Source organism: Otolemur garnettii, unplaced genomic scaffold (genome assembly GCF_000181295.1).
Source record: "Otolemur garnettii isolate 467f Iridium unplaced genomic scaffold, OtoGar3 scaffold00004, whole genome shotgun sequence".
Lineage (NCBI taxonomy): Eukaryota > Metazoa > Chordata > Mammalia > Primates > Galagidae > Otolemur > Otolemur garnettii.
Genome location: NW_003852399.1, coordinates 13,667,159 through 13,694,350, shown reverse-complemented (window position 1 = coordinate 13,694,350; position 27,192 = coordinate 13,667,159). Strand labels below are relative to the sequence as shown.

Sequence of the window (27,192 nt, the reverse complement as noted above, 5' to 3'; positions counted from 1 at the left end):
AAATGGTATCAAAGATAGCATCTATGACAAGGGATTATTGTGAGGATTAAATAAATTATCACAAATGAAGAGCAGAGCCTGCCCCATAGTTAGTTTTCAGCAAAACGTCAGTATTATTTTGCTCCTTTTCCAGTCATCCAAGCTTAACGCCCCCTTTTGGTCACCTGCACATATAAACTTTGCTAACAGGTGAAGATTCTACATCTAGCACATCTACAGGAACCCTTCCCATTTTCATTCTCCCAGTGTAGACTTCCTGTTATTACTCACAGAGTAAGGATTAGCCTACTAATTACTATTAATCTTCCTCACCCCAACCCTGTCCACCAACCTCCCTTCCGAGCCAGCTTACAGAAAATGCCACAGTAACCTTCTACAATGGTTATCAAAATCTGGCCTCAAAATCTATGATGGTTCCCTATTTTTGTCTGAGACAAGTTGTTTTTCAAATTAGCCATGGTTATCCTTGGCCCTCAAATCTAGAATGGTTCTCTATTTTCTTCTGTGATAAGATGTCAAGCATTTAAGGAAATTCTCTTAACCTACATATATAGGTCAAGTTTCAGGTCCCCAAACTATATACTACACAAACCTTTACATCCAACTTTACTCTATGATCTATGTCCTGAAAATGCTCCACGCTAACCTCACATTGTTTCCTCTTATATATCTTGTCCCCAGTGCTGGCATGTACATAGACTAAACGCCTTTCATTATTTTTTTATTGTTTGGGAGTCATTGAGCATACAAAGAATTGGGTTACACTGATTTCATTGTTAGGTAAAGTCCTTCTTCTAATTGTGCCCTGCCCACAAGTGGTGTGCCATACACGGAGATCTCCTGTCCCCCCCTTCCCCTCTCCCCGATCCCTCATTCCCCTACCTCACCTCTTGCATTAGCTGATCTACTGCCTTCATATTACAATTGAATACATTTGATTCTTGCTTCTCCATTTTTGTGATGCTTTACTAAGAAGAATGTGTTTTACCTCCATCTAGGTTAATACGAAAGATGTAAAGTCTCCAGCTTTTTAAATAAGCTTATTCATTTATTCAGAAAGCAGTTCAGAAAACCCTTTGGGACAACTAACTTCATTCTCTTAACTGAATGTAATCTGTTCCTCTTTCAGCACCTACAGTCACTCTCCCCTGCCCTCAGCCCTTTTAAGGAAGTCTAACTTGTATTATGGCTGTCAGTACATCTCTCTTATCCCCTGTACCTGACTGTATTATTACTTTAGGGCAAAAACCTTAATCTACTTATTTCCATACATTTTACAAGGTCTTCCATGGTTCCTGAAACTTGGTAATAAATTACATAATAAATTAGTATTTATTAAATAGTAAAGAAAATCAGAGACCAGTAAATGATTCTACAAAGTTATGCTTTACTTTTTAGATTTTTATTTCTTTCAAGTCAGAGCCTACGTTAGTTTGTTCTAGTGCCCATTAGTTCTTCGAAAATAAATCCTAAACCCACATAAGTATCAATATATTTAAACTCAGACACATGCACATGGGCATTCAAATTCCACAACCATAAGTGTATTTTGTTGAAATTTCATGACCAATTAAATATAATGATGAGTCTTATGAAAAAAGTTTGCATATATCAGTATAAGTTTGGAAAAGCAACTGAAAAGTTACGGTGGATAGATCGGTTTTCTACACTTCTCTTTAACATGTGATTTTCATTCTTATGATACAATAAACTTTGTAAACAGCTATGAGTAAATTAAAATAGATGTAAATATTCCAAAATCGTGTTTGTGTGTCAAACATTTCACTGAGAAGCTGTTGGATTGACTTCATGTGATCACTGAACCACACTAAGAGACTTCATAGGCTAACTTTATAAAACTTTCTGGAGTCAGTTCAATCTCTATATGTGCATAACCTCATTAAGACTCACTTCAATACACTACAGTATTGAAATACTTTTTGAATGTCAAGGTGACTAAGGAATCTATCAATTATAAAAGGGAAAGAGATACACCATTGCTTCTTTGTTGGCACTTCAGAATTGCAACTTACCCAAACCATCATAGTAACTTATTCCCTTATAATCATGTTTAAAGAAATTGTGAGGGTTTCTGTTTTTTAGTTATCACTGTAAGACATTTCAAACTACGGAAAGTCAAGCCATGGTACTGTTTTCCTATTTCCCAGGAGTGTATATACATGTCCTGGTAAAGTGACTTATATTTGCCAATAATATTCAGTGATTTTCAACCAGTATGCTGCAAACGTTTTTTAAAGATCATTAATTAAATCATTTTCCAAAGAAGTGTGAAGGACAGTAAATATATTCTTTTTTTTTACTCATTTTCTTTTGATCAACATAATTTGAGTGTGCCATGGAAGTTTAGCTCCCATTTCCAGCATGCTGTGAGATAAAAAAGGTTGAAAACCACTGCCATCGAGGAACCTGAGTAGAGTGACACCAATTCTAACAATTTAAAATAGAAAGATGTAATTATTTAGCTACAAAGATATTCAAGGTAGCACTATTTGTGATAGTAAGAACTAGAAATAACTTAAATATTAGTCAGCAAAGAATGAATAGTTTGTCTAGGTTAACGGGTACAACATACAATGAAATATCATGAAGTCAACTCCTATGATGTAACGATAGATGATTTAATATAAAGTGAAATTTAAGGTTATTTAATAATAAGTATATAAATATATGTTTGTACATGCATGCTGTATGAGTGAGTGTGCATGTGGATGGGTCCAGAAAAGGTAACATTAAATATGTTGAGGACTCATGTTTTTTGCTTACTTATGTTTTTCAAAATACCTATAATGAACATATATTTTTAATGGGAAAGAAAATGTCCAAAAATATGAATTTAACATCCTTTTCTCTTTTCCTGGACTCTTTCAGATTTCTTTCTCTCCTCCATCCCTTGCTTTGCCCTAGAGGCCACCCCCCCCCTGAAACCCACAGGAGCTAAGTAGAAATATGGTCACTTTCATCATGACCACCCGCACTTCAAATAATTCATATATGAATAATGAGATATTAACCCTGAAGGAACATAAAGAACTAAGATAGGTTTATAGTTTTAAGAATTTAGTGGGATGAAACGGAATTATTCACATCCATTAAATAGAGTTTGAATGATTCACAGCCAATTTTATTTTTATAATTGTAATGAAACAGCTGGGATTAGTGTCTATTCATGGACTTATAAGAAATTTGCACCCCACCTACTAAAATTAGTTTCTGCATCCAGAATTCCGATTTGAACATCTGACTATGAACAAAACAGGCACTGCTCAATGCCAAGAAACTGAGGAGATACAGACTTCACGCATATTACCTCCTCACCAGAATTATCTTACTTCTCTTGTGCATACTTTCCTTGTTTCCATTCATACACAGCCACTTAATCACAGGACTCTTTGCAAATAAGTTAATTTCAAAGAACAAGATCTTGTATAAGATAAGCTCAAAGAATATAATTTTTGAAGATTTCACTGTATGTGTGACAGCTGTTTATAATTTGCAGGTTCTCAGTCACTAGATAAAAAATCACATTTATGAACTTGTACTTCAAATATATCTTTGAACACAGTATCTGTAAGTCTAAAATATAAGACTTTTGTCTTAAATTTAACTCAGGTATCAATTCACAGATCTCAATGTTTAAGGTCTTACAGAATATTTACTTGAACCTAGATTTGCAATTTTAAAGAGATTTAGTAATTGCATCATTCAAACTCTATAATCTTCCAAAGGAAGAAACCAAGCACAAGGGCTGAGTGACTCACCCAGGGTCACACAGCTAGTTAATCCCTCGGTCAGTCTAGAACACAAAGCCTCCTTCCCTCCAGTCCAGTGGACATTCCACTATATCCCATGGTAAGAGTAAAAACAAAACATGAAATGTAATTTTACTAGAAAATAAAATTCGCTCAAATCTAAACCCTAGTCAGAGTTAAAGGTGGAGCACACCCACCCAGGAATCCAACTGCAACCTCAAAGCCTGGGCATACCAGTAAAGAAAAATTAGCATACATTTTGGAGTCTTCAAAAATATTTAAATCAAAAGCGAATTTGACATAAGTTCTGATTCAAACAATCTTGTGGTCACACAGCATGAAGTTATAAGGGGCATATTGACTAGATAATTAATTGATTTGTAGTCCATAAAATGCCTACCAGTCATCTTTTCAAGGAAAAATAGCAACTTTTCCTCTTTTATAGTCCTTCAAAACCCCCTCTATAACCCATACACACACCATACATCCAAGAAAGGTAAAAACTTTAAAACAGGTTGAGGAAGTGTCAAGGGCAGCTAAAGCACCACCCATGGGGGCAAAATAAAAACAAGGATGACAAATCCCTGTCCCCCAAAAGGCAAGCATGGCTGAGAACACTTTCATTTAAAACACTGGACTCAATTCTGCTTAAGAAGATGAGTTCTTCTTAAACATAAATTTCTCTAAAAAAATGAACTCTGCTGTATGTGCACATTATATCACAGACCTTGCTATTGGGCATGCATTACATATGTGATAAGGAAAGGTTCTTAAATATTATCATTTGCTTCTTTCTTAATTCTTTGCATTCAAGGTGAAATACGTCGGTATGCAGTTTAGCAAAGTCGATCCTTAAATATTTTCAGGATATCATTCCCCATGTGTTTTTACAAGCCAATTTACTTTATACTCTAAAATATATCCCTTTAGATGACAGCGAACTGGACATTAAAAACTACTGGTTATTAGCCATGAATTTTCCCACTTAAATAACTGGAATTATACTATAAGGAAGTATCAGAAGTGTATGACAAAGCAATGGAATCATATGAACAAAGAGGTTCAGCAAAGTTTTCTTTATAATTAAAAACTGTAAATAGCCTAAATGTTCACCCATGGGGCATATCTTCAGTCTATTATGATATAGCTATTCACTAAAATGAATAATGTTGGCTATGTTTGTTGATGGAAAAAGATATCTACAATATATTGTTCAATAAAAAATATATAAAACAGTGATGTACATGATTCTATACTTGAATACAGTCTGTATTTGAGTGTGTATCATCAAGGGTAACCTAAACACCAACATATGAAGAGAAAAATATTTGTGGGTTGGAATCTATGTCTATGAGGAGCGTTATTTTCATTACAGGGTATTGTATTAACTACCTTTTCCACAATAAGCATGCATCACAATTTCAAAAAACTATTTTTCAGTCTTGTACATACATGTGTATATTGAAAGGAAACAAATTAATTCTGGAATTGTGAAAGTAATCCAATCTTCATTAACAAGTAAGTGTGCAGGAACTGAGGCTGTGCACTGGTTACAGGGAGGCATCTTGGAGCCGGATCACCAGAGCTAGAATTTCATCTCTGCCATCACATGCAGTGGAACCATGGGCAAATTACTTAATCTCTCAGCCCCAGCGTCCTCATTTAAATAAAAAAGATAATAATAGTTTCACCCTCAAAGAGTTTTGGTGAAGATGAGAAGAGTTCATCCAGTAATAAATTAATGGAAAGGTGATAAACTTTTAATTCTAGGATTTGAAATGCTACATTACTTTGACAGTCAACCATAAATATCCATCTGTTGTAACTAAATACTTCTTTGTTAATGTTTTCCTGTGCCTTTGTTCTAAAGTACTATTGCTGGGATTTGTCTTCCTCATGAAGAATTCAAATTAGATAAATATATATACACATGTATCAGTTAAGCTCAGAAAGTTAATTCCTGACAACCGATTATTTCATGGGCCTTTTGTCTACCAAGACTTTCTCTTCATGAGCTCATATGAGTCTTAGAAACAATATTTTAAATTGAACATAATGCTACAGAGAAACATAATTTGATAACGATATTGTCATGGCCTTTATCACTATCTCTACATAAAATATCATTTTTACCAAAAATACGTTTTCTTGCAAAAGTCTTCCAATGTGTATCTAAATTCTCATAAATGTTTGATTCATATTCACTATCTATCCTTTTTTTAAAGCACTAGCAAAATTATAAAGTGTATTTTGCCTCTTAAAATTTATCTATACTTTATATACCTTTAGCATTTTCTGGTAAATCATGATGTTACTGTAGGTAAATTTCCAAAGTATAAAATAACTGATCCCTTGCCAAAATTAAATCTTTAAACTTAGAAAAACTGCCTTTTTAAAGAAGCAAGTTAACACGTACAATTATATTTAAGAGGTATTGATCATTCCAACAAGATAATGATGCCAAACAACCAATATCATGTGTCCGAGCCTTAGAGAAACAAAACTAAGACTCCTCTGCGCCTTCTTCCTAACCACTGACAGCAACATAAACAAAACATGTTATAAAATAAGCGTATGTGTGGATTTTGTTCAAAAAAAAGTCATATTCTGGAGTCCACTGTATTTGTAAATTACTGGTAATTATAAAAGTCTGCAAATGATGTCACTTCCTTACAATAAAAGAAAGAGGTTCTTCAAACTTAAATGATTGGGATCTCCTGAGCTAATAACACAACCAGACACAGTAGCACCCAGCTTGCCAAGCTTTCTTGAGTTAATTGGTAGATCAGCCTAGTAATCAGTGGCCTTGCCTATAAACACTTGCATGAAAAATTTTTGAACAGAGTTTAAGGGAAGGCAAAATAAAAGATCATGACAGTGGAGACAGTATTTACTTCTTTGGTGGAAATCAATGAGAAAATCCACAAAAATCTGAGATAAAAATTTGGGGGGCATTTTAGGTAATCAACACATGTCAAATCCATCTCGCTCTGCCAGAGAAATACTCAATTCACATCAGACCATGTAATGCATGGGCAACGCTCTTTTAAATCATTGTGCACCTGTGTTCCTAAAGTGGGCCACCTCTGTACACTCTTCATTTCCGACATCTAAGAACACTCAACAATGGGGTCCTTTGGGGGCCCTGTGATCCCCTGACAAATGAAGTCTGTGAAAAAAAAAAGAAGCTGAGGAAAAGATAGTTGTACAGGAAATAATTAACAGATACCGTGCTAAAGGATATCATTTCACAGCTACTACAGACCTACAGCTCCGTTCACTAAGATCTATCTGCTTCCTCTGCCTTAGAAACCTGGGCCAGCAGAACGATGCCAGACCTCAGTCTACGTTATACAAGTTTTTCTTTTTAAGTGCTTTAAAAAAAAGTACCTGAGCCAATGGACCTGATGTATAAAACAAAAATCAGATACCTAGAGAAAAAAATCTCATTAATCAAACTAATAAAACCAAACACACATTCCTGTCAAATGGGTTTCAGTTGTTTTCTACACTCAAAAATGGCATTATTCATGTAAAGGATAAATAACCAAAGATAAAAAATGTAAATTGTATGTAGTAAAACCAATTAAATGATAATGTTCACTATTACACATAATGAATTCGATGTCTGGATTGTATTTTTTAAATATATTGACGACTGAATCGTGTATTTTCCCAACGGATACAACAGAATCACATCTCTATAGGGCAGAAGTGCAGATATTCAAATACTGTTTGTCTCTGGGTATAGTCAGTTTTATTTGTTTGTTTGACCATTTTTTTCTTGGGCAAATAAAATATCAACTGCTAGCTAAAGAAAAACTCTCCCAGTAAGGCCCAGAATCCCTGCTTCAGACTTCGTGATTAGAGAGGTAGATGCTTCTCCTTTCTCCTGATACCGTCTGATTTCTTTGGTATTTGCTCATGCGAAACAGTGTACATAGGGTGAAGAAACAGTTACGTACACAAACGTGTATTAAGTCGATGCTACCTATATGATAACTGAAATTCTATTTTTATTTTAATTAAATATGAAGCAAAACAACAGACATCACTTTTCACTGCAGATCATCTTTAGTTAAAAAAAGTCCCCGCAGTCTTCTGTCAGTGGCTGTAAGGGCATTCAACATTGTCACTTGTTTGAACGTCTGTTTGGCTGCCAATGGACTGTCCCCAAAAGAACATTTTTGCATCTCAATAGACTGTCTGGTATCAACAATCTTTAAACTATGAATTTAACACCACTAAAGAAAGGGGGAAATAGCATTTGCATTGTACGGGCCTGGTATCACATTTACCAAATGAACAAATAATCAGACTACTTCCACTTATCTAGCACTCTGCATCTGAGGCTCTCGAATGGCCTGACAAACGTTAATTAACTAAGCACACAACCCTCCTGTGAGGATGGCAGGCAGTACGATCCTCTCTAAGCGACAGATGAACGGAGATCCTGGGAGGCCCTTTCTTTGACAATCAGTGGTTCAACTTGGAACTCAACTCCCATAGGCCCATGGCTGAACATCTCTGCTGAAACCAAGCACTGCAGAATGGAGATGTAAAAACTAGCAAACCTTCCTAAACAAACTTCCACTGGAAACCACAACCAATCTCAAAGAAAATGACCTTTCCCCTAATTGTATGAAATAAGTGCCTTAATGGCTAGAACATGTGAACCCTGGGAAGAATTTGGGCCTCTACGTTATTATCGATGACATTCTGTTTGACAAATAACACGGAGGAGCTTACCTGAATGTTGATTTACCATACGCTATCCCTAAAGACTTACCTGCTAAACTTAATTACACTTCTGCATGTTATTAATATATGAAAAATATGTATGATATTGGCAAAATCTTCGTAAAACTTAAGATTTTTGGTCCCTATACTGGTGGTTATCAGGTAAAAGTCAGCACTTTCTACATTATAACATCCAATCTAAATGTTTCATTATAAAAATAAAATCAAGAATTTTATCAAGGAAATAATAAGACTAGTACAGGTGCAACTGCATACAAGTTTTAATCTAAAATAATAAATACATAAATAGATATTATTGTGTGAATCTACACTGTAGAAGAAACCAGTCAGAAAAAAGGCACAGGACGGTATGAGTCCTGACCACACAAATGTATTTTAAAATGAGAAAGAAACATAATTGGAATATATAAAACTGACTTAGACTTTAAACACAAGCAATGGTAAGTATGTTCATATCCTCACAGAGTGAAACTTTAAATCTAAATAACAACTCCGGGTCTTCAAAATATCAAATTTTGGTGACCATTTTTCATAACTTATTCTCATTTTATAAATATTCTAGAAGTTTTGAGAGTATAAAATAAATGTTTAAATACACTCGCACTATTTATAGAAAAAGATTCCAAAGGCTTTAATAATCCAACTAATACAAAGCCCTATCATTTTATAGAAATATTAGGCAATTAATATGCAACAAAAATCTACTTTTTCAAAAATAATAGGTAAAATAAGTTTCTATGAACATGCCCTTTGTCATACTCAAATCACAATGGTCAACACAGGTGACAGACACAGCTTAAAATTTTTTTAAACAAGGTCAATTTCATGCTAATAACAACAGAAAACACAGACATTCACTAAATGAAAACATACGTCGATATGATGCTGAATACAAAACTTTAAGACAAATACTGACAAGGGCCAGGAAAAAAAAAAAAGAGAGAAAGAGAGAGAAAACTATGCTATACTATGAAGAGAATATTTTGAAACCTCAGCTAGTCTCGTGATTCTTCCATTTCCTTCCTCACTTTGAGGAGTACAACAAACTTTCATTATCAAAACCAGTAAGAAACCATGTAGCAGTAGGACTAATATTCTGAAAGCAACTCTGTAATTATTAATTTGTTCTTTGTGATATAGTCCTAACTATGTTTTGCCTATTCCTTGCAAATGTTTCCATCATTTACCAGCATAGTGCTAAACTATTTTAAATCAACATTTTCTGTTGGACCAATTTTCCATACTTAATTCTTGATGTCACTCTACAAAATGCAAAACTGATTATAAATTTTTTACTCTTAGTTTTAGAAACTACCTATAAATGTGTTTATTAATATCCTTGTTCTTTTATTGCTATGTTGAATGAACTCTTTAATAAAAAAAAATCACTTTTAAAACTGGATATCTTCCATTTCTTAAATTGCTTACCATTTCTAAAAAATATGCCAAACAGCAAGGTACTTAATTACAAGTTCCATTCTACTGTTTAAACCAAGTCTGAGTACTCCATTCTGTAGGTATACATTTATACAGACTACTGTATTTTTATTCAAAACATGTCAATTCTCTTCGTATATTTCTATGGTATATTTATAAATTTTTTCAGCACTCCTTCACTGATAACTGGAACTTAAAAACCACAAGATTAGAGTACATTGTTTTGGCCTTTCATAAACAGGATGGCGAAATTCTCCTGGGGTCTTTTCTTACTCAAGGCAGGGTACTAAATAGAGAAGTGTGTATCTGCTATACTAACTAAGAAATACCAATTTCTATCACTACATAGACTTTTTGTCAAATTTCACAATCAGAATGGGATCTGCTTCTTAATTAGTTTAGGTTTCTTTAAAAAGCTCATCAGCTAAGATTTGCACACAGCAAGAATTTTATATTCAAATAAACTGAATATGGCACAAATCACGTTAGCTGCCCTTCCTATTCCAAATATCCAATAAAACTGATGGTTTCAAAGCATTGTTAAAAGCAAAATGTGAATTTTAAACATTCAAATTGTATTAAAATCACAGAAGAAAGATTCAGGGCTCTTTCTAAAACATGCACGTGTGTCTCTACTCACATAGATACATGTATTAATTATTTGGTTATTTAATTTAGTTTGGTCAGTCCTCTGAAATGTAGTTGTTGATAGCATTTAAAGACAACAAATCACAGGGTTAGGAATTTGGCGATTCAATTTGGAACAGGACTAAGGAATCTCTCCCTAAAGAGTTCCTACTTCAGCAGCTAGCGTAGAGGAACTGAAAAGACAGCCGACATGATACAAGAGAGACTTGAAGTCAAGGGAGTAAGGAAGTAGGGGAATGGAAAAAAACTTGTTTTTTGTGGGGTTTTGTTTGTTTGTTTGTTTAGCAAAGTATTATCATCCCCAGCATGCTCAAGAAATCTAACTACTGTGCTCAGGTTTTTTATATCAGTGCTTAATAAATTACTTGCCATTCCAAATTCTTTGAGTACACCAATGGTGGCAGAAAGAACAATATTCCATAAACAGTCGAGAAGAATCAAATAATTTGACATCAAATGAAGATGTGATGGGTAAAAAAAAAAAAAATGTAATGGAAAAAAAAAGGAAAGGGGGCTGAGTGATACAGATATAAGGCACCCAAGTGCCTCACACTCAAAAACGCATAGGACATTTCATTCCTATTTTTTAACCAGAAGCCATGAGTCACTGGGACCAGAAGAGTACTGACAGGCTCCCAAGATGATGAGCATTCACAGTTACTAAAATCCAGCTCCATACGTATTTATTTGAAGGAAGCTCTCCGAGAACCCCATCTTGAAAGTACAGGAAATATTTCTCTTCTTTCCAAAGTCACTACTAATACACTTGCCCTTCCCTGCAGGGAAGCTTCTTAGTTTCTCAGGATACAGGGGCATCCCCTCGTCTGTACTCAAGCCTTTCTCCTGCTGCAGGGCATGACTACAGATGGGGAAAGGAACAGCTTTTATAATTAACTGTGGCCCTCTAAGGGGCGTTTGGTGACTCCACTAGAGATTCCCTAAGAAGCACAGACAGGCTTCCGAGAACGCACGGGAAACCCAGGTGTGGGAGACGCCAACATCCGAGCAAGATGATCTGCAGCTGAGGCCTGGACCTCGGGCCATTCGTCCACAGGAGTTCCTCGCGGGAGGAGCCGGTGCCCTCAGCCCGTAGTCATTGTTAATTACTCCCCTCACCTGTATCATGCCCTTTCAATAAAAGGCTGGTGCGGAGGTTGCTGGGGCTACCCGGAAAGTAAGGGCCAGCCCGCCTTCCACAAGCTTGTACTTCTAAGCCGCTTCTCTGGTTCCTTCCTGCGCTAACCGAGACCAGGGCCATAGGAGCAGACGGGTCGCGACACCCAGGCACAGCAGCCGAACAGACACGGACAGTTTTTTCCTCAGTTCACACTATCCTCCAGGGAGACCTCACTGGCCTCTGACCTGCAGGTCAAAGGATGGGACTGACTGAGCACTATTTCCCGACTGGATCTTTTGGTAAAAGTTATCTAGCTGTCCTCTACATAGCTCGAAATTTCAACAGAGTGAAAAAGGTAAAATGACCAAAAGGTGGTGCCTTAGGCAAAAAGCAAGTATCGCTTATTGAGGGTCTCATGAAGTTTCAAAGCCTAAAACATTTCTTAACACCATTGATTTCACGTGGCATGAAGAGAGAAATCAGGGATCTTAGAGTTTTGGTGTTGTTTTCCCACGGGGTACTTTCTCCCTAGAAGCACCTGATAAAATACAATGCACGGTCCTCTTCTCTGGATGCTCCAGACTATTCAAAATTAGGCCTTTCACACTTTCCTCCTCTTCTTGACCAGCTAAGCGCCATTCATACACTATTATACTGTGTTGTTTTTAAAAACAGTACATTATTGTATTAACCTCTCGCCAAGGCCACTATAGTGACTTAAATCTCTGCTTAATTCCTTATCAACCAGATACACTGCGCCATACTACCTTAAAATTTTAAAGACATTTAGTTACTTTGATGTAACAGATGTGCATCCTTCCTGGATGCTAAACCTCCCTTCTCCAAATGCAGCCTTGTTCTTTTGCATAATCACCAGCAATGATTAACCAACACTGGACCTGAGCTCAGAGCAAAGACAAACAAGTGACAGCCTAACGCGGTATCAAGTGAGCTACAGGTAAGCGCGGGACGCACCGGCGCCACCCGGGACCTCCTTTCTGCCCCGTTCTCCTGTGAGTGTAAATCCCCAGAGATCCAGACGATTGAGGGTCACTTCATAAAACATAATAGCGAATGTCCAGCATGTGTGCTCCACCCCCCACCCCCGGTTCCATGAAAAAATGCATGAATTATTTAAAAATGAAACCTTCCTACCCGTAACAGGGACTGGGATTCATCCTTGGCCTTGGTCTCTCCCGCCGCGGGGAACTGCTGGGCGAGGGCCCCGGACTTCTCCCCGCCGGCCGGCACCCCCTGCAGGAATCCCTTGGTCTCCACAGCCAAGCCGAAGAGGGGTCGCGCCAGGTGGGCCGCTTCCACGTTGGGGCTATCCCGAAGGGTCTTTGTCTGCTCTTGGGAGCCAGACACAGGGGTCAGCAGCCCCAGGCCTGCTTGAGTGTAGGACGGGCTGCCCCGCAGGATGTCCGCCCCTCTCCAGGTCACGCTGCGCAGCTCGTCGCCGGAGCTCTCAGTCCAGACTTTCTCTTTGAGCCCGTCCTTCTCCTCTAGCTTCTCCCTCTTCACCACACCCTCCGCAACTGGCTCTACCATTTTAGAGTCTGGATTTAGCAGACTGTAGACCTTGAGGTCCAGTTTGGGCTCCTCTTTGATGGTGGACACGGCATGGCCGTCCTCCTCGCCGTTGGCTGTAGTGATGTCCTGCTCCTGGCAGTGGACAGTGTTGAAGTGCTCCAGTAGTGACTGAGTGTCAGCAGCTGTGAAACTGCACTGCCGGCATTTGTAGCAGCTGTGTGCTCTCCTGGGGAAGAAGAAAACAGTCACTGCAAATAGAGCATCGGAGGGGTTGCTTGCTTTTTTTTTTTTTTTTTTTATTAATAGCTTCTAAGCACCTGAATTTTATCTCATTCAATACACAGGCAGAAGGAAATATAATATTCTCAACACCCAGAGACTGGAATGTAACTAGCTGGCGTTTTCAATTCCATAGAAAGAATGTGAAGTTCGCTTTTGTTATGTTAGCAGTCACAGCTATACACAGGACAAACACACACGCCTAAGCACACACACCCATGCTCAGGGTTAGCACTGACGCTGGCTGGGTCTGTGTGGTCATCTAATGCCCTCCCTTGTCCATTTTCCCTTGATGGATAATCATGGATCACCGCATGTTTAAGTTGCTATCCATATGTTCTTACACCCGAATTCTTCGGTGCCCTTTTTACTTTCTGTTACTTAAACTAAATTCAGGTGTTTCCACCCCCCCCCCAACACTTAACATTTCTAGCACTGAAGTGCTGAATACAGCTTTTCCATATATTGAAATAAATGACATAAAGAAATAAAATAATTAAATTATTAAAGTACAAGAAATAAAATTTAATTTTTCTATCATTGAATTTAAATCCATTCAGTCAATTAAATATGATTGATGTACAAAACCTGAAAAATAAGCTGCATTAAAACCCCAAGCTTTTTCTAAACAAATTTAATCCATCCATAAGGAGATATATACATTTAGCAAATTGAGACTGTTGGCACGATAGGTGATTTATGAACATATTCACTAAAAGGACATCTGTGTTCTCTTTTAAATGGCATAAAATAAGGCAGTCCTACTGTGAAAGGTCATAAATTCAACTGCTATCAAAGAGAAAGGAATATCTGCTGCATTAGGACCAACGTTTAATTCATAAAGGATAGAGTATTGTAGAAAGTACATGAAAGATACACAGATGATCTGGAATAAGATATATTTCTTCAACTATAATAGCCTTGTATGGCTCTTTAAATGCCATGTAAAACACTTGTGTGATATAATGTGTTAGGAGTTAACAACTTAAAGTAATAAAATAAGTTTTGTAAGCTATGACTTAAAGTTACTGTAAGACATGGATAAATAGATGTTATTTTGGACAATCACCAAAATATTTCTTTGCCAGGCACTAGCTACACATCAGCCAATAAAAGGCCCATAGTCCTTGCCCATCTGGTGCTTAGAATCTAGCTGGGAATGATAAGCTTCACAAAAAGCCTAAAATAAGTCAGTAAGTATGAAGAGTGATATATGCTAAGAATGAAACGGAAAGGACAGTCATGCAGGTCATGCAGGAATACTGCTTAGGGCCATGGGGAAGGACTTTCTGAGGGAGAAATACAAAGTAAAAGGTTGGAAAGGAAAGGCACTAACTGATGAGGAGGAGGAAGGGAAAGGAAGCACATTCCAGCATCTATGAGAGACTCACAAGAGACGAGAGACCACAGTGGCTTTGGGAATAAATACAAGGTAGAACGTCAAGTCTACATACTGAAAGGGTGTCATCGAGATCTTAAAATTGTTTAGCTTTTATTGTTGTTTATTATTTTTGAAACACAACAGATATACATGTGATAACCTGAGACCATCATATAATGTGTAAAGATCAAATCAGGATAATTGGGATCTATAGTCTTATATATTTATGTTTTCTTTATGCTAGGAACAATCAAATTACCACCTTCTAGCTATTTCACAGTGTACACTAGATGGATGTTAACTACATTCATCCTACACTAAGCCTTATTTCTTCTAACTGTGTATTGTACCCACTAATCAAAAGACTTGGGGACCATAACAGTTACTACATTAATAACTTCATTCCCTAGGAGACATGTCAGATGGTTGAAATTTCAAAAGAACATTCCTATTTTATGAAAACAATGTCAAAGTTAGAAGACATGTAACAAAACTACTACAAGTATTTGTGGAGAGTACTTAATGGAGCACACAATTAACAGCTTGCATTTTGTTGAAAAATATAGATATTTAACTCCCTTTTTACAGAAAATTGTTTTCAATTTTTCTACTATTTTTTATTGTTTAAGTAGTAAGATAAATACAATGGCATAATTTGAGGATGAACTGACCATAGAAGTACAATCGCAAAATTAAATGTCGCCAGTGGAAGTAAGCTAACCTTTAGGGCTAGGATGTCTATGAGTACGAGTAAGAATCTTGCCACTAATATCAAAGCCAAAAAAAAAAAAAAGAAAGAAAAAACAAAGACAGGATTAATTTCACAAAGGGCAACAGGCAAAACCTGAAATGTAGGACCTAGAGTCTCTGAGAACCTTATCCAAAGAATCTTCTTACCAAAACCATACTCTAGCGAAATCTAATGGGAGATAAGCTTGTAAATCCGAAGTTATCTCACTGAAGATATTCTACATAACCTACTGAGTCATGAAAATTTACAAAATACAGCAGCTGACTGACCTTCACCCCAAGGAATTTCTAATGAATTCACTGCCCTGCAGTGAGTTTGTGGTTCCTTGCTGTGGTTAAACCTCTGCTTGAAATCTCTAATGGGATCCCTGCCTATGAATCAAGACTATTAGTTGCCACTGACATTTCTACCAAAACCAATAGCCCTAGTGCAAAAATTCCAAAGGATTATAGTGACTCTGTTTCTAGAAATTAAGACTGAAAATACTAGTGCAACAAAAAGAAGAAAGTATCAGTATACAAGAGAAGAAATATCAAATTCTAGAGCACTGCACAGCAAAAGGATTTTAAACCAAAAGACTCTCAGCTCTTACTGGACATATATTTAAGCACACATAGAGGTCTTCTTGAACGAAAATGCTGGAATTTCAACCCTGGCTCTGATTTTACTATATGTAACTTCAAATAATTTTCTGAACTTATCATAGTTTCCTCATCTGCAAAGTGAAAAGAAAAATGAATGTTGATGGGGCTCCTGTGAATGTTAAGTAATTATCACTCCTAGTAAATACATAAGGTTAACCAGTAAAAATATTAAAACTAAACAAAGTTCCTCTGTTCCATGTGAATCTGTGTTCATACACTTTCTCCAAGACTCTAAACTTACAAACTAGTATTTTAATATCATTTTTCTCCACTCTCCCATGTACCTCAGTGAGGACAAACATTTTTTAAATCAAGCTATTTCCTAAAAGGTCTTTTGCTGTAGGGCATTTTCAGACAGAATGTATCCTATGCCTTTCTGCTTTCCGTAGCAGGGTTCAACAACCTGAAAGATAGAGTAATTTAGCATTTTACTGCTTAATTATCATGTTTTACTCTATTTTCATTAATAGTCAGACAAGGAATCTTAAGATTCTGGAAAAAAAAGATAGTGAGGACATTGCCTGAGCTTTGTTAAAAGTCTTAGGAAGTAGAGGATGTTTTGTCAATGAGTTCATTAAAGCAGCTTAGAATATGACATACCTAGCAATATAGCTAAGTAATTAAGAGTATGTACCTTTCTTTTTTTTTTTTTTTTTTTTTTTTTTCAGTTTTTGGCCGGGGCTGGGTTTGAACCTGTCACCTCTGGCATATGGGGCCGGGCCAGCGCCCTACTCTTTTGAGCCACAGGCACCAACTTATTCTGCAATCCAGAAATGTTTCTGAGCTATCCCTTTCCACTTACCAAATAAAGATGAACACATCCAACCTTCATGCATTTAACTGGCTTGTACTTCCTCCCAAATATACAAGGTCCTGGGCACCTACTCAGAAAAATGAGTTCATCACAAAACCTCACACCCTGAGACAAGTTGTCAGAGTCTTCTAGGTTTTCTAGTTTGAAGTTCCTGTCTTAACAGACAACTCCCTGAATTGTGACAGGTTTCATCAAGAGCTGCTCTGATCTGCTCCACCTCTCCAGAAGCTCTTGATCCAACTGACCTAGGCAAATCTGTTTGTGATGCTGGTGCTGGAGACCTTTTCTAAATGTAAAGAATAGCAGGGATATGTATTAAGCACAAAGGAGACAGAAACTGCAGAAATAAGTTTCCAGAGAACTAGGTTTTATGTTGAAAAAATATATAAGGAAAGAGGACAAATAAGGTTGCAAAAATAAACTCAATTCATACATCTTTTCTTTTGGAAGGTCAAAGCACTCATGTGATCAATGTGATCTCATATTCCACTTACGTATAAGACCCATTTTATAGATAGTAAAATAGAGAAATGGTGCCTTGCCCATTTAGTCTACATCAAATCAAGAACATAGGGCTTCTAAATTCCAAATCAATGTTTTATTTTTCTATTTCTATTTCTCTACTGCCTCAATTTTTATATTTATACACAAATAAATGAAATGATTGACTATATACAAAATGAAAACACGGAAGATGTAAAAGGTCTTTTAACAGAAAGGAGATCGACCACAAGAATGATCTGCAAAACAGTCGTCCGTGCAGTTCTGCAACTTGAGAAGTTTCTTACCAGTACAGATTTCAAGTCATCCTCATCCTCGTCAATCAGGATGCCCTGGGGATAACCTGAGAATCTAAATTTTTAATGAAGTCCTCAGGTGACAACACTGGGACCAGTATCTATAAACATATTACTAGATACATCATGATTCTAAGCAACTTGGTGAATAAACTCAGGAGACATTTCCCCACCTCCCAGAACCTTAATAAAACACATGTAATGTCCTATCTTTGTTATTCAGAATCTTATGGTTTTGAGTCTCACTACTATCAGTGAAAAGAAAGTAAAGCTTGATATTAAAAAGACAACATTACCATCAAAAGCCTGGAGCAATATAAACTTTTCAATAACCTATACTAACATCTAGAGCTCTTCGCAAACTAATGCAAAAAAAAAAAAATCACTTGGGAATCTTGTTAAAATTCAAATTCTGACTCTGGAAGGCTGGGGCAGGATCTAATATTCTCCATTTCTTATGAGTTTCCAGATGATGCCAGTGTCATTGGGCTCTAGCCCCAACCATGAGCAGCAAGAATCATGGAGGCATAGTCCGAATAACTTCAAGATGGGTATGAGTTAGCTTGGAAAGAATACAAAATCCCCATAAGTACTCAGCATTCTTAGAACATTCTGAAGTGAACGTTTTTATGAAAAACAGCCACATCCTTTTCCCTCTTAAATCATATTTACTCTCACCCCCTTCTGAAAGTCAGCAGTAAGAGCGTTATGAATGAAAACTATAAACCCTCAACAAACGAAGCATAGAATGAATATATCTCAACCTTATAAAAGCCATATACTGATATGACAAACTCACATCACACTGAAAGTGGAAAACTTGAAAACACTCTAAGAAATGGAGCAAGATAAGGGTGCCCACTGTCACCACTTCCATCCCTCATTCTCATTCATTAACATAATATAAATTGTGCTATCTTTTGAAGGGCATTTTTGAAGAATCTGTCAAGATTACAAACATGAAAATCTTATGATCTATGCCACATTAGTATTAATATTGCATGAGAATTTTTGCTGTAGCTCTGTGTGCAAAATCAAGTTGTCTACCAAAAGAGGAATTAATGAATAACTGAATTTTGGTACAACCAAAAAAAAAAAATCTTAGCTGGAGCAAAATCAGACAAGAGAAAGAAATAAATTATATCCACATCAAGAAGGAGGAGGGATCATATCATCACATTTCTGTTCATGATATGATCTTGTATCTCAAAAACTCCAAAGGCTCCACCAAGAGATTCCTAGAATTGATAAATATATTTGGCAAAGCCTCAGTTTATAAAATCAATGACTCAAATCAGTAACATTTTTATATACCAGTAGCAGTCAAGGGTCAAATCAAAGACTAGCAATAAAACAAAATAAAACAGAATAACTAGGAATAAATGTGTGCAAGGTGGTTAAAGATTAATATAAGGAAAACCACAAAACACTGAGGAAAGAAACTGCAGATGACACAAACAAATGGAAAAACGTGTCATGCCCATGGATCTGCAGAATCAATATTGGTACAATGTCCATAATACTCAGTGTCATTTAAGATTTAAAGAAATCCCTATGAAAATACACATGGAATATTTCACAGATCTAGAAAAAATAATTCTATACTTAATTTGGAACCAGAAAAGATCCTGAATAGCCAAAGCAATCCTAACCAAAGAGAATAAAGCTGGAGGAATCACACTGCCATACTTTATACTCGAAGGCTGTAGTAACCAGAACAGCATGGTATTGATACAGAAATAAGAGACATCAACCAATTGAACAGGACAGAGAACCCAGATATAAAACTATCTATCTACAGCCAACTGATCTTTGACAAAGCAGACAACAATGTACCTTGGGGAACAAAAGACCTATTCAAAAAACAGTGCTGGGAACACTGGACAACCACATGTGAAAGAATGAAACCAGACCAGTATCTCTCACCACCACAAAAATTATTTCAAGATGAGTAAAAGACTTCAATGTAAGCCATAAAGCCATAAGAATTTTAATAGAAAATATAGGAAAAACTCCCATAGATAGAAATCTAGGGAAAGAATTTATGACCAAGAATTCAATAGCAACTGTAGCATCGAGAAAAATGAATACATTGAATTTTATTACAATAAAAAGCTTCTGCATAGCTAAGGAAAGAATCAACAAAGAAAACAGACAACCTACAGAATGGGAAAAAAGATTTACAGACTACACATCAAATAAAGGGGTAATATCCAGAATCTATAAGTTACTCAAACAAGGAAGAGAAAAAAAATAAAAGACACCTTTTAAAATTGAGCAATAAATATGAACAAAAGATTTTCAAAAGAAGACAGACCAATAGCCAATAAACATAGGAAAGCATGCTCAACATCCTTAATTATAGGAGAAATGCAAATTAACCCCAATGATATTATTACCTTCCTTCTGTTAGAATGGCTTTTATTACAAAGTCCAGAAACAAAAGATACCGGCATGCGTGCAGAGAGAAAGGAACATATATACAGTCTTGCTGAGTACGTACCCTATGGAAAATTAAGGAGATTTCTCAAATAACTAAAAATAGAACTACTATTCAATCCACTAATCCCAGTACTGGGTATCTACCCAAAGGAAAAGAAGTCACTTTATCAAAAAGACACTGCACTTAAAGGTTAATTACAGCATAATTCACAATTGCAAAGGGGTAGAATCAACCTGACTATCCATCAATTCATAGTTAATGAACAAAATGCCATATATGTACACCATGGAGTACTACTCAGCCATAAAAAGGATGAATTGATGTTTTGTAGCAACTGGGAAGGCATTGGAGACCATTATCCTTTAAGTGAAATATCTCAAGGATCCAAAAATAAACATCGTATATACTTGCCATTAAATTTCAACTAAATGATGGTCACACAAGTGCTCAGAGGGAAGTTAAAGTCATTGGAAATCAAGCAGGGGGCAGGAGGGAAGGGGCCGAAACTCACCTAGTGGGTATAATGAACACTCTCGGGGTGACAGGCACACTTATACCCTTAATACTTGAAATAAATAAATACATAAGTACATACAACTACAAACATGAAGTTGTCAAAAATCATTTCAAACCAATTTATTTTCTCTATTTCAATGTGGAGGGATTGTCCTTCCATGTTCTTTCAATCTTGGTCATTTTAATTGTTTAACCCTCACCCACAACAATCACACGAAGTACATAGTACCATCCCCACTTCACAGATGAAGCAGCAGAAATACAGCAGGATCACCTCACATAAGGTAATGTTGAGAGAAAAACACAACATATTTGCTCTTGTCTGTGCTCTCTTTGGTAGTTATCCCAATGGTACTAGCTTGCTGAGGAATCATTTCCTAGAAAGGATTTGAACATATTCTCTGGCATGTATAACCAAGATCTTCAATATAATGCTGCATTTCCAAAGAATAAGCATAGATTATTTCAAGCCCTTATACGAGGACGCATTTCTCCAGGATAAACTTTAGCCATCGCCAATCTGCATTAATTTAGATTTTCCTTTAACATACTCAATTCATTTTATCAACACTAATATGAAAGCCTCAAGACATTCAGGGAATGTTTCCTCCACTTCTCAGGATCTACTTTACCACACCCCCTCCTTCACAGAGACTTCCCAAATGATTCAATCCAAGAATAAACCTAGTGTCTTCCTCTGAATTGCTCGAAAACTTTACCTTTCTTAAGATCATCTTATACACCCTTTAAAAATTATATATATCTTACTTTCAAGTTGCGTGTATATAAGTTCCCCCAGAGCAAGACCAAAAGTCACACATCTCTGTATTCTCCTCACTACACAACAGCCAGAAAAATTGCCTCTCCTTAATAACCAAAGAAATGAACAATTATAGTTCTGAAGTAATCCAGGATGCTGGATATAATATGTAGAGTCACGTAGCAGCCGAGGGGCACAGATTATTTTGAAGTTAGCATCTTCGCAGTAGTACTCTGAAAATATTTTCAGTATTTAAAAGCTCCTGGAATTTCTGGCCACATAAAGCCAAACTAAGTTAAAAGACATTACAAATTAATGATCTGCATTAAATTTAGATTCTATATTCTCCCGCTAACTGGATGGCAGACATTTTCCTCCTGCTACCTGAGGAAAAAATATGTCACTTTGGAGGATTAGTTAGTGCAGTGTTGCCAGATAAAACACAGGATGCCCAGTTAAATTTAAACTGCAGACGTAAATTAATATTTTAGTGTATGTTCCATAAAATATTGGAGATGTGCTTGCATAAAATCTCATCATGTCCCATACAATACTGGACAATGGGGAGAAAAGTCAAAGAAAGTCTGACTGAAGAGCTTCATCAAACTTTCTCTCCAGGCAAAGACATCCAGCTGTCTAAAAAAAAGACCGAATTATATTTAATACAAGTGACTTAGACTTTCTGTGAGAAAAGATACTTTATTCCTTATCCTACTTTATAGAATTTCCATGTGCTATAAAAAAGCGTTTATTTTTGGATCTTTCCCCACTTCAATGCGCAGTAGTCTTGCATCCCAAAAGCAGCATCTCATTCATTAGTAGAGATTATTATCTTTTCATAATTCATAGCGCTGAGGAATGTTTCTGGGAAAAAATCAGCTAAAGGATGCTCCTCGTTTACAATACTCTAATAATACTAGTACCTTCTGAGTAAGTCAGCCCCTGGTATATGGGAAGCACCCCTCTGAGGGGGGCTTTGCTGGTCCCCTTTAAATATTAACTTCTAGAGATTGATGCCATCACGTGAAAAGCTTCTCCTCACTAGATAATTGTATTTTACTTTGAATAGTTTTAACCATATTCTTCTTCTTTGATGACTACATGGAGCATCAAAGTAAAAGAATAAATAATCAATACTAATTAATTAAGACATTGAAAGATATGTTAAGTTATTAAAAAACACACATAAGTTATCACAGAAAGGAGTGAATGAAAATAATTCAAATATTTAAATATAATTCAGTAGACCTGGCATCTAATAACATTAGTCATTTTTGTAATGCATATGTTGTCTGTATAAAAGTCTATAATTTGTGACAGGTGATATTATTGCCACTGTAGAATGATAAAATAAAACCAGGGGAAGAGAGTAACTCAGGAACAAAAGCAAAAATAAAATTATACATGGAAAATCATATCAAGCCTATTAGAAATAGTTATGTGGGGAGGAACAGCCTACAGAATATAACCTAAGAAAAACTGAAATTCTGAGTGAATAAATTTCTGTTCAGTCTACTCATTTTGCCTTTTTGAGTTGAAACAGTCTTATTAATGTGTAGTCATTTGAGGCTTTTAAGGGGGGTAGATGACAGCTTTGATCTTTAAGAGGTAGCAGAAAATACAACTAATATTTTATCTGATAATTACGACTTATGAATCATTTTCAAAAGGAAGAGATCCCTTACCAAATGTTCAAAATAGAAAGACGTCTTCCTACGAAAGATAAAGTAAACGACAAATAGGAAATAATTTAGATAAATGAATATAAAATGAAAATCATGGCTAAAATTTATCTTATTACAAGACTTGGTAATTTTTCTTACAAAAAGAAAATTTCAGGAAAGTTTATTCTGAAAATTCTAACAAATAATACATGCAAATAAAGGTAATGAACTTTTGATTTATTTTCTTAGTGGACTATAACATCCTGGGTAACTTTTGTCTCACAATGGGAAATTTCAAACTGAACTAAAACTCTGTTTTAAGGTTTATAGGCAACTGATTTGTTAGGTATTACTTTTAAAAACATGACATCAAACATACGCACACTGAAACGTAGCCATCATGGCCCCCACACCTTTAAAAACTCTACACTAATACATTGTATACTTGGCATTTTCAGATGTGTTGGTAGTTACATGCTTATCAAATCCTCTTCTCCAGAATCAGCAGAGCACATGGTCCATGTGCTTTCCCAAAGTGCTTTTGAGATAAAGCATTAGCTACATTAATCTGACCATCTACAGTATCCAATGTGAACACTTTCTTCCTGAAATACATATTTTATGTCTAAAAGGTGTAAAATGCTATTTAAAATTAAAAATGACAGATCCTGGCCATCAAATAACTACCAAAAATGTGTGCATTTTTCTATAGTCTAGCCAATAATAAACATTTTAAAATTTGTATGTAGACAATAATCATATTACTGATTTGTATGCACTTATTCAATAGTAAAAGAGCTTGTGCATTCATTCACATATTTACCAGACACGTGCACTGATGAACATTGATGCCTCATTTTTTATTTTAAAATGTTATAAATTTTATGTTAAAATGTTAATGATGCACAAATAAATATATACACACATATATACACTTGTTATATATATTTATATCTATGTTCACAAAGACTTAACCTTAGATTCATAAAATATGATTTTATATAGAAAGCTAAATGGAGATCTATATAGAGAGGATACCAAAAAAAGGTATACACATTTGAAGAACAGAAAAAAACCTGCATTGTAATTATAAGACTCAATATATATTATTAACAAAAGATGAAGACAAGTCATGCTGAGCATGTCTTGTGACTGTAGAAGTCAAATGTGACTGGAGCATTACAAATTTATTACAGTATTTTCTTTTCTTAAAATGTGTATCTATGTCTGTAGAGAGAGAAAGATCTACATGTAAATGTGGGTAAATTTAGATTGTAAAGTAATATTTATGGAACAGTATAATACATGTATATGAATTGGTATGAAAATATATATGGTATATATGTGACCATTATGAATATTTGTATAAAGTTTTGTTTTGCTAGTTTCTGAACTAATATAAAATGCTATCTTGCTGCAAATAATAGTCTTTTTCATTGGTTTTTATTAAGACAAAGTTATGATGGTAAGATTCATCCATGTTGTAGTCAACTATCATTTTTTCAAATTCTCTGCTGTATAATATTCCATCTATGTGAAAACTTTGCTTATTAATCTCTTATGGACAGATATTAAGGTGTTTTTTTTTTCCATTTTGGTTGTCTTGGCCTTTCAAAAAAAGCAATTATGAACATTTGCACAAGTTTCCTAGTACATCCAGGCTAAAGTTTTCTTCTGAGGAGTAAATTTATGTCATCCTTGGGAATATGAATTTCTAATATTGCTAGGATTTGCCAAATTAGCTTTTTAAAATCATTTTTATCCCCGTAATGTTTTTTGTCTTAAAGTCGATCATTTTCTGAACTTACTAAAGTGATCCCATGTTGTTTGGTTAGGATCTGCCTCATGTAACCTCATCCATCTAGATCTTGGTGTCACTGAGGTCTAAATTACACTGAGTCAAAGCCTACGTTCTATGTGATACTGGTTTTTGAAATCTGATTTCTTTTGGCTTAATATATGTCAACTTTTATAACTAGTCTACATAATCTTGAAAAGCATGAATGTTCTCTAATTGTTTAGTTCAGAATTTATCTATTTTTATTAAATCAAGTTTGTTAATTTGTTGTTCCAGTTTTCTAAGTCTTTTATGAGACAGAGTCTCACTTTGCCACCCTTAGTAGAGTGCCAAGGTGTCATAGCTCAGAGCAACCTCAAACTCTTGGGCTCAAGTGATTCTCTTGCCTCAGCTTCCCGAGTAGCTGAGACTAAAGATGCCAGCCGCAATGCCTGGCTATTTTTACAGGTGAGGTCTCACTTTGGCTCAGGCTGGTTTCAAACCTGTGAGCTCAAGCAATCCACCCGCCTTGGCCTCCCAGAGTGCTGGGAACACAGGCGTGAGCCACTGCCCTCGGCCTCAGCTTTCTAAATTTTGAGATTTCTTTTCTGCCTAACTTTTAATAAGTAAGAAGTTTCTTAAAACATCACCATTGTGATTGTGTTTTCTTTTATTTTCTAGTAGTTTCTCTGCCAACCTTTGCTTTATGTACTTATATTGCTTTATGTTTCTATTTTATGTATACAAAACTACTGTATTATCCCAAAAAATTAAATCTCTTACCATTATATAATGATTCATTTTTCCTTCATATACTCTTTGTCTTAAAGTCTTTAAGTAGTATATGTTTAATAAAAATACCTCCATTGTCCTTTGGTTTCTATTTCCTAGTATGACTAAAATCTTTTCTTTCAAATTGCCCTGAGTCTAATGCCTTAGGTATAGATCCTCCACACAGCATGTAGCTGAATTTTTAAAATACAGTCTTACAGTATCTTTTCAATAGAAAGTTTAATCTACTCATGTTAAGATTTTTAATAACTGGACTTTTTAAACTATCACACTTTAGAATGACAGTCAACAGAAAATGGGTATTTGTTGAATTAAGTGATAAAAGAAAGCAAATTTGTGATCAGAATATAATAACATAGCAATGATTTGAATTAAAAGTACTAATAAGTGAATATGAAACATTTAGAGAATTGACCAAATTCCACTTGCTGGAAATTGGTGATCAGAATATAATAACATAGCAATGATCTGAATTAAAAGTACTAATAAGTAAATATGAAACATTTAGAGAACTGACCAAATTCCACTTGCTAGATAGTTCATATTTGTAGTTCCACTAGGTTCAACTTAGTTCTCAAGGAAAATATCCAGGCAATGGCTCCACACGGGTTTTTCTCACAAAGCTCTTGCTCTCTTGCTTCTCAGTGATTATCTCACAGCTAAATGATTTTAGATATTATACAGCTATCTTGCTCATTTTTATTACACTGCAAGTTTTGTATATAAAGCATCCAAAACAGCAATGACGTAAAATTACAGTAGAGCTTTCCCAACATGAATAATATGAGTAAACAAATTTAATTATAAATATATATTGTGATAAGGCACACTGCCCTCTTATTGGATCTTCAAAATGCAGCCATTGGGAAATATGCTCTAGTAACAGATCAAGTTGTAAACGCCCTGCGACTATTTCCTTTCGTATCCCCGGGGTCCTCCGCTGTTGTTTAACTTTCAGTAACGTTTCTTTATACTTCCTACCAAGCTGTGGCTACTGAAATTACAAGGCTCTGAATTTCAAACAGTTCTACAAGAACTCATAAACAGATTGAAGATAAAGTACTCAGCACCTTAAAAGTAACTCCGATCAGCTAGACTACATCAGGATTTAAAAATAAGTACAAGAGTATTCTAATGCCCTAGGGACAAGTGTTGCTAATTTCTTAGCTAAGAAAATACTGAGGGGATGACTTAAATTCAAAATGAACAGTCAATTGTCATTGGTGAGAAACCCTAGGTCCTCAGAAAGGGTTCAAAGCCATGTAATAGGGGAAGATTAATATGTAACTCACCTCGGAGATCTCGGCT

The 27,192-nt window shown here is 35.7% G+C and overlaps 1 protein-coding gene across 4 annotated transcripts in view; it reads right to left on the bottom strand.

The window, feature by feature from the left end:
- Nucleotides 1-27,192, bottom strand: part of TRPS1 (transcriptional repressor GATA binding 1) — a 251,581-nt gene that overhangs the window by 157,196 nt on the left and 67,193 nt on the right. For all 4 annotated transcript variants that reach the window (XM_003782395.2, XM_012809780.1, XM_012809790.2 and 1 more), the window contains one exon: nt 12,889-13,492. In XM_003782395.2, the coding sequence (XP_003782443.1) occupies nt 12,889-13,492 (604 nt within the window). The remainder of the gene's footprint in view (nt 1-12,888; nt 13,493-27,192) is intronic.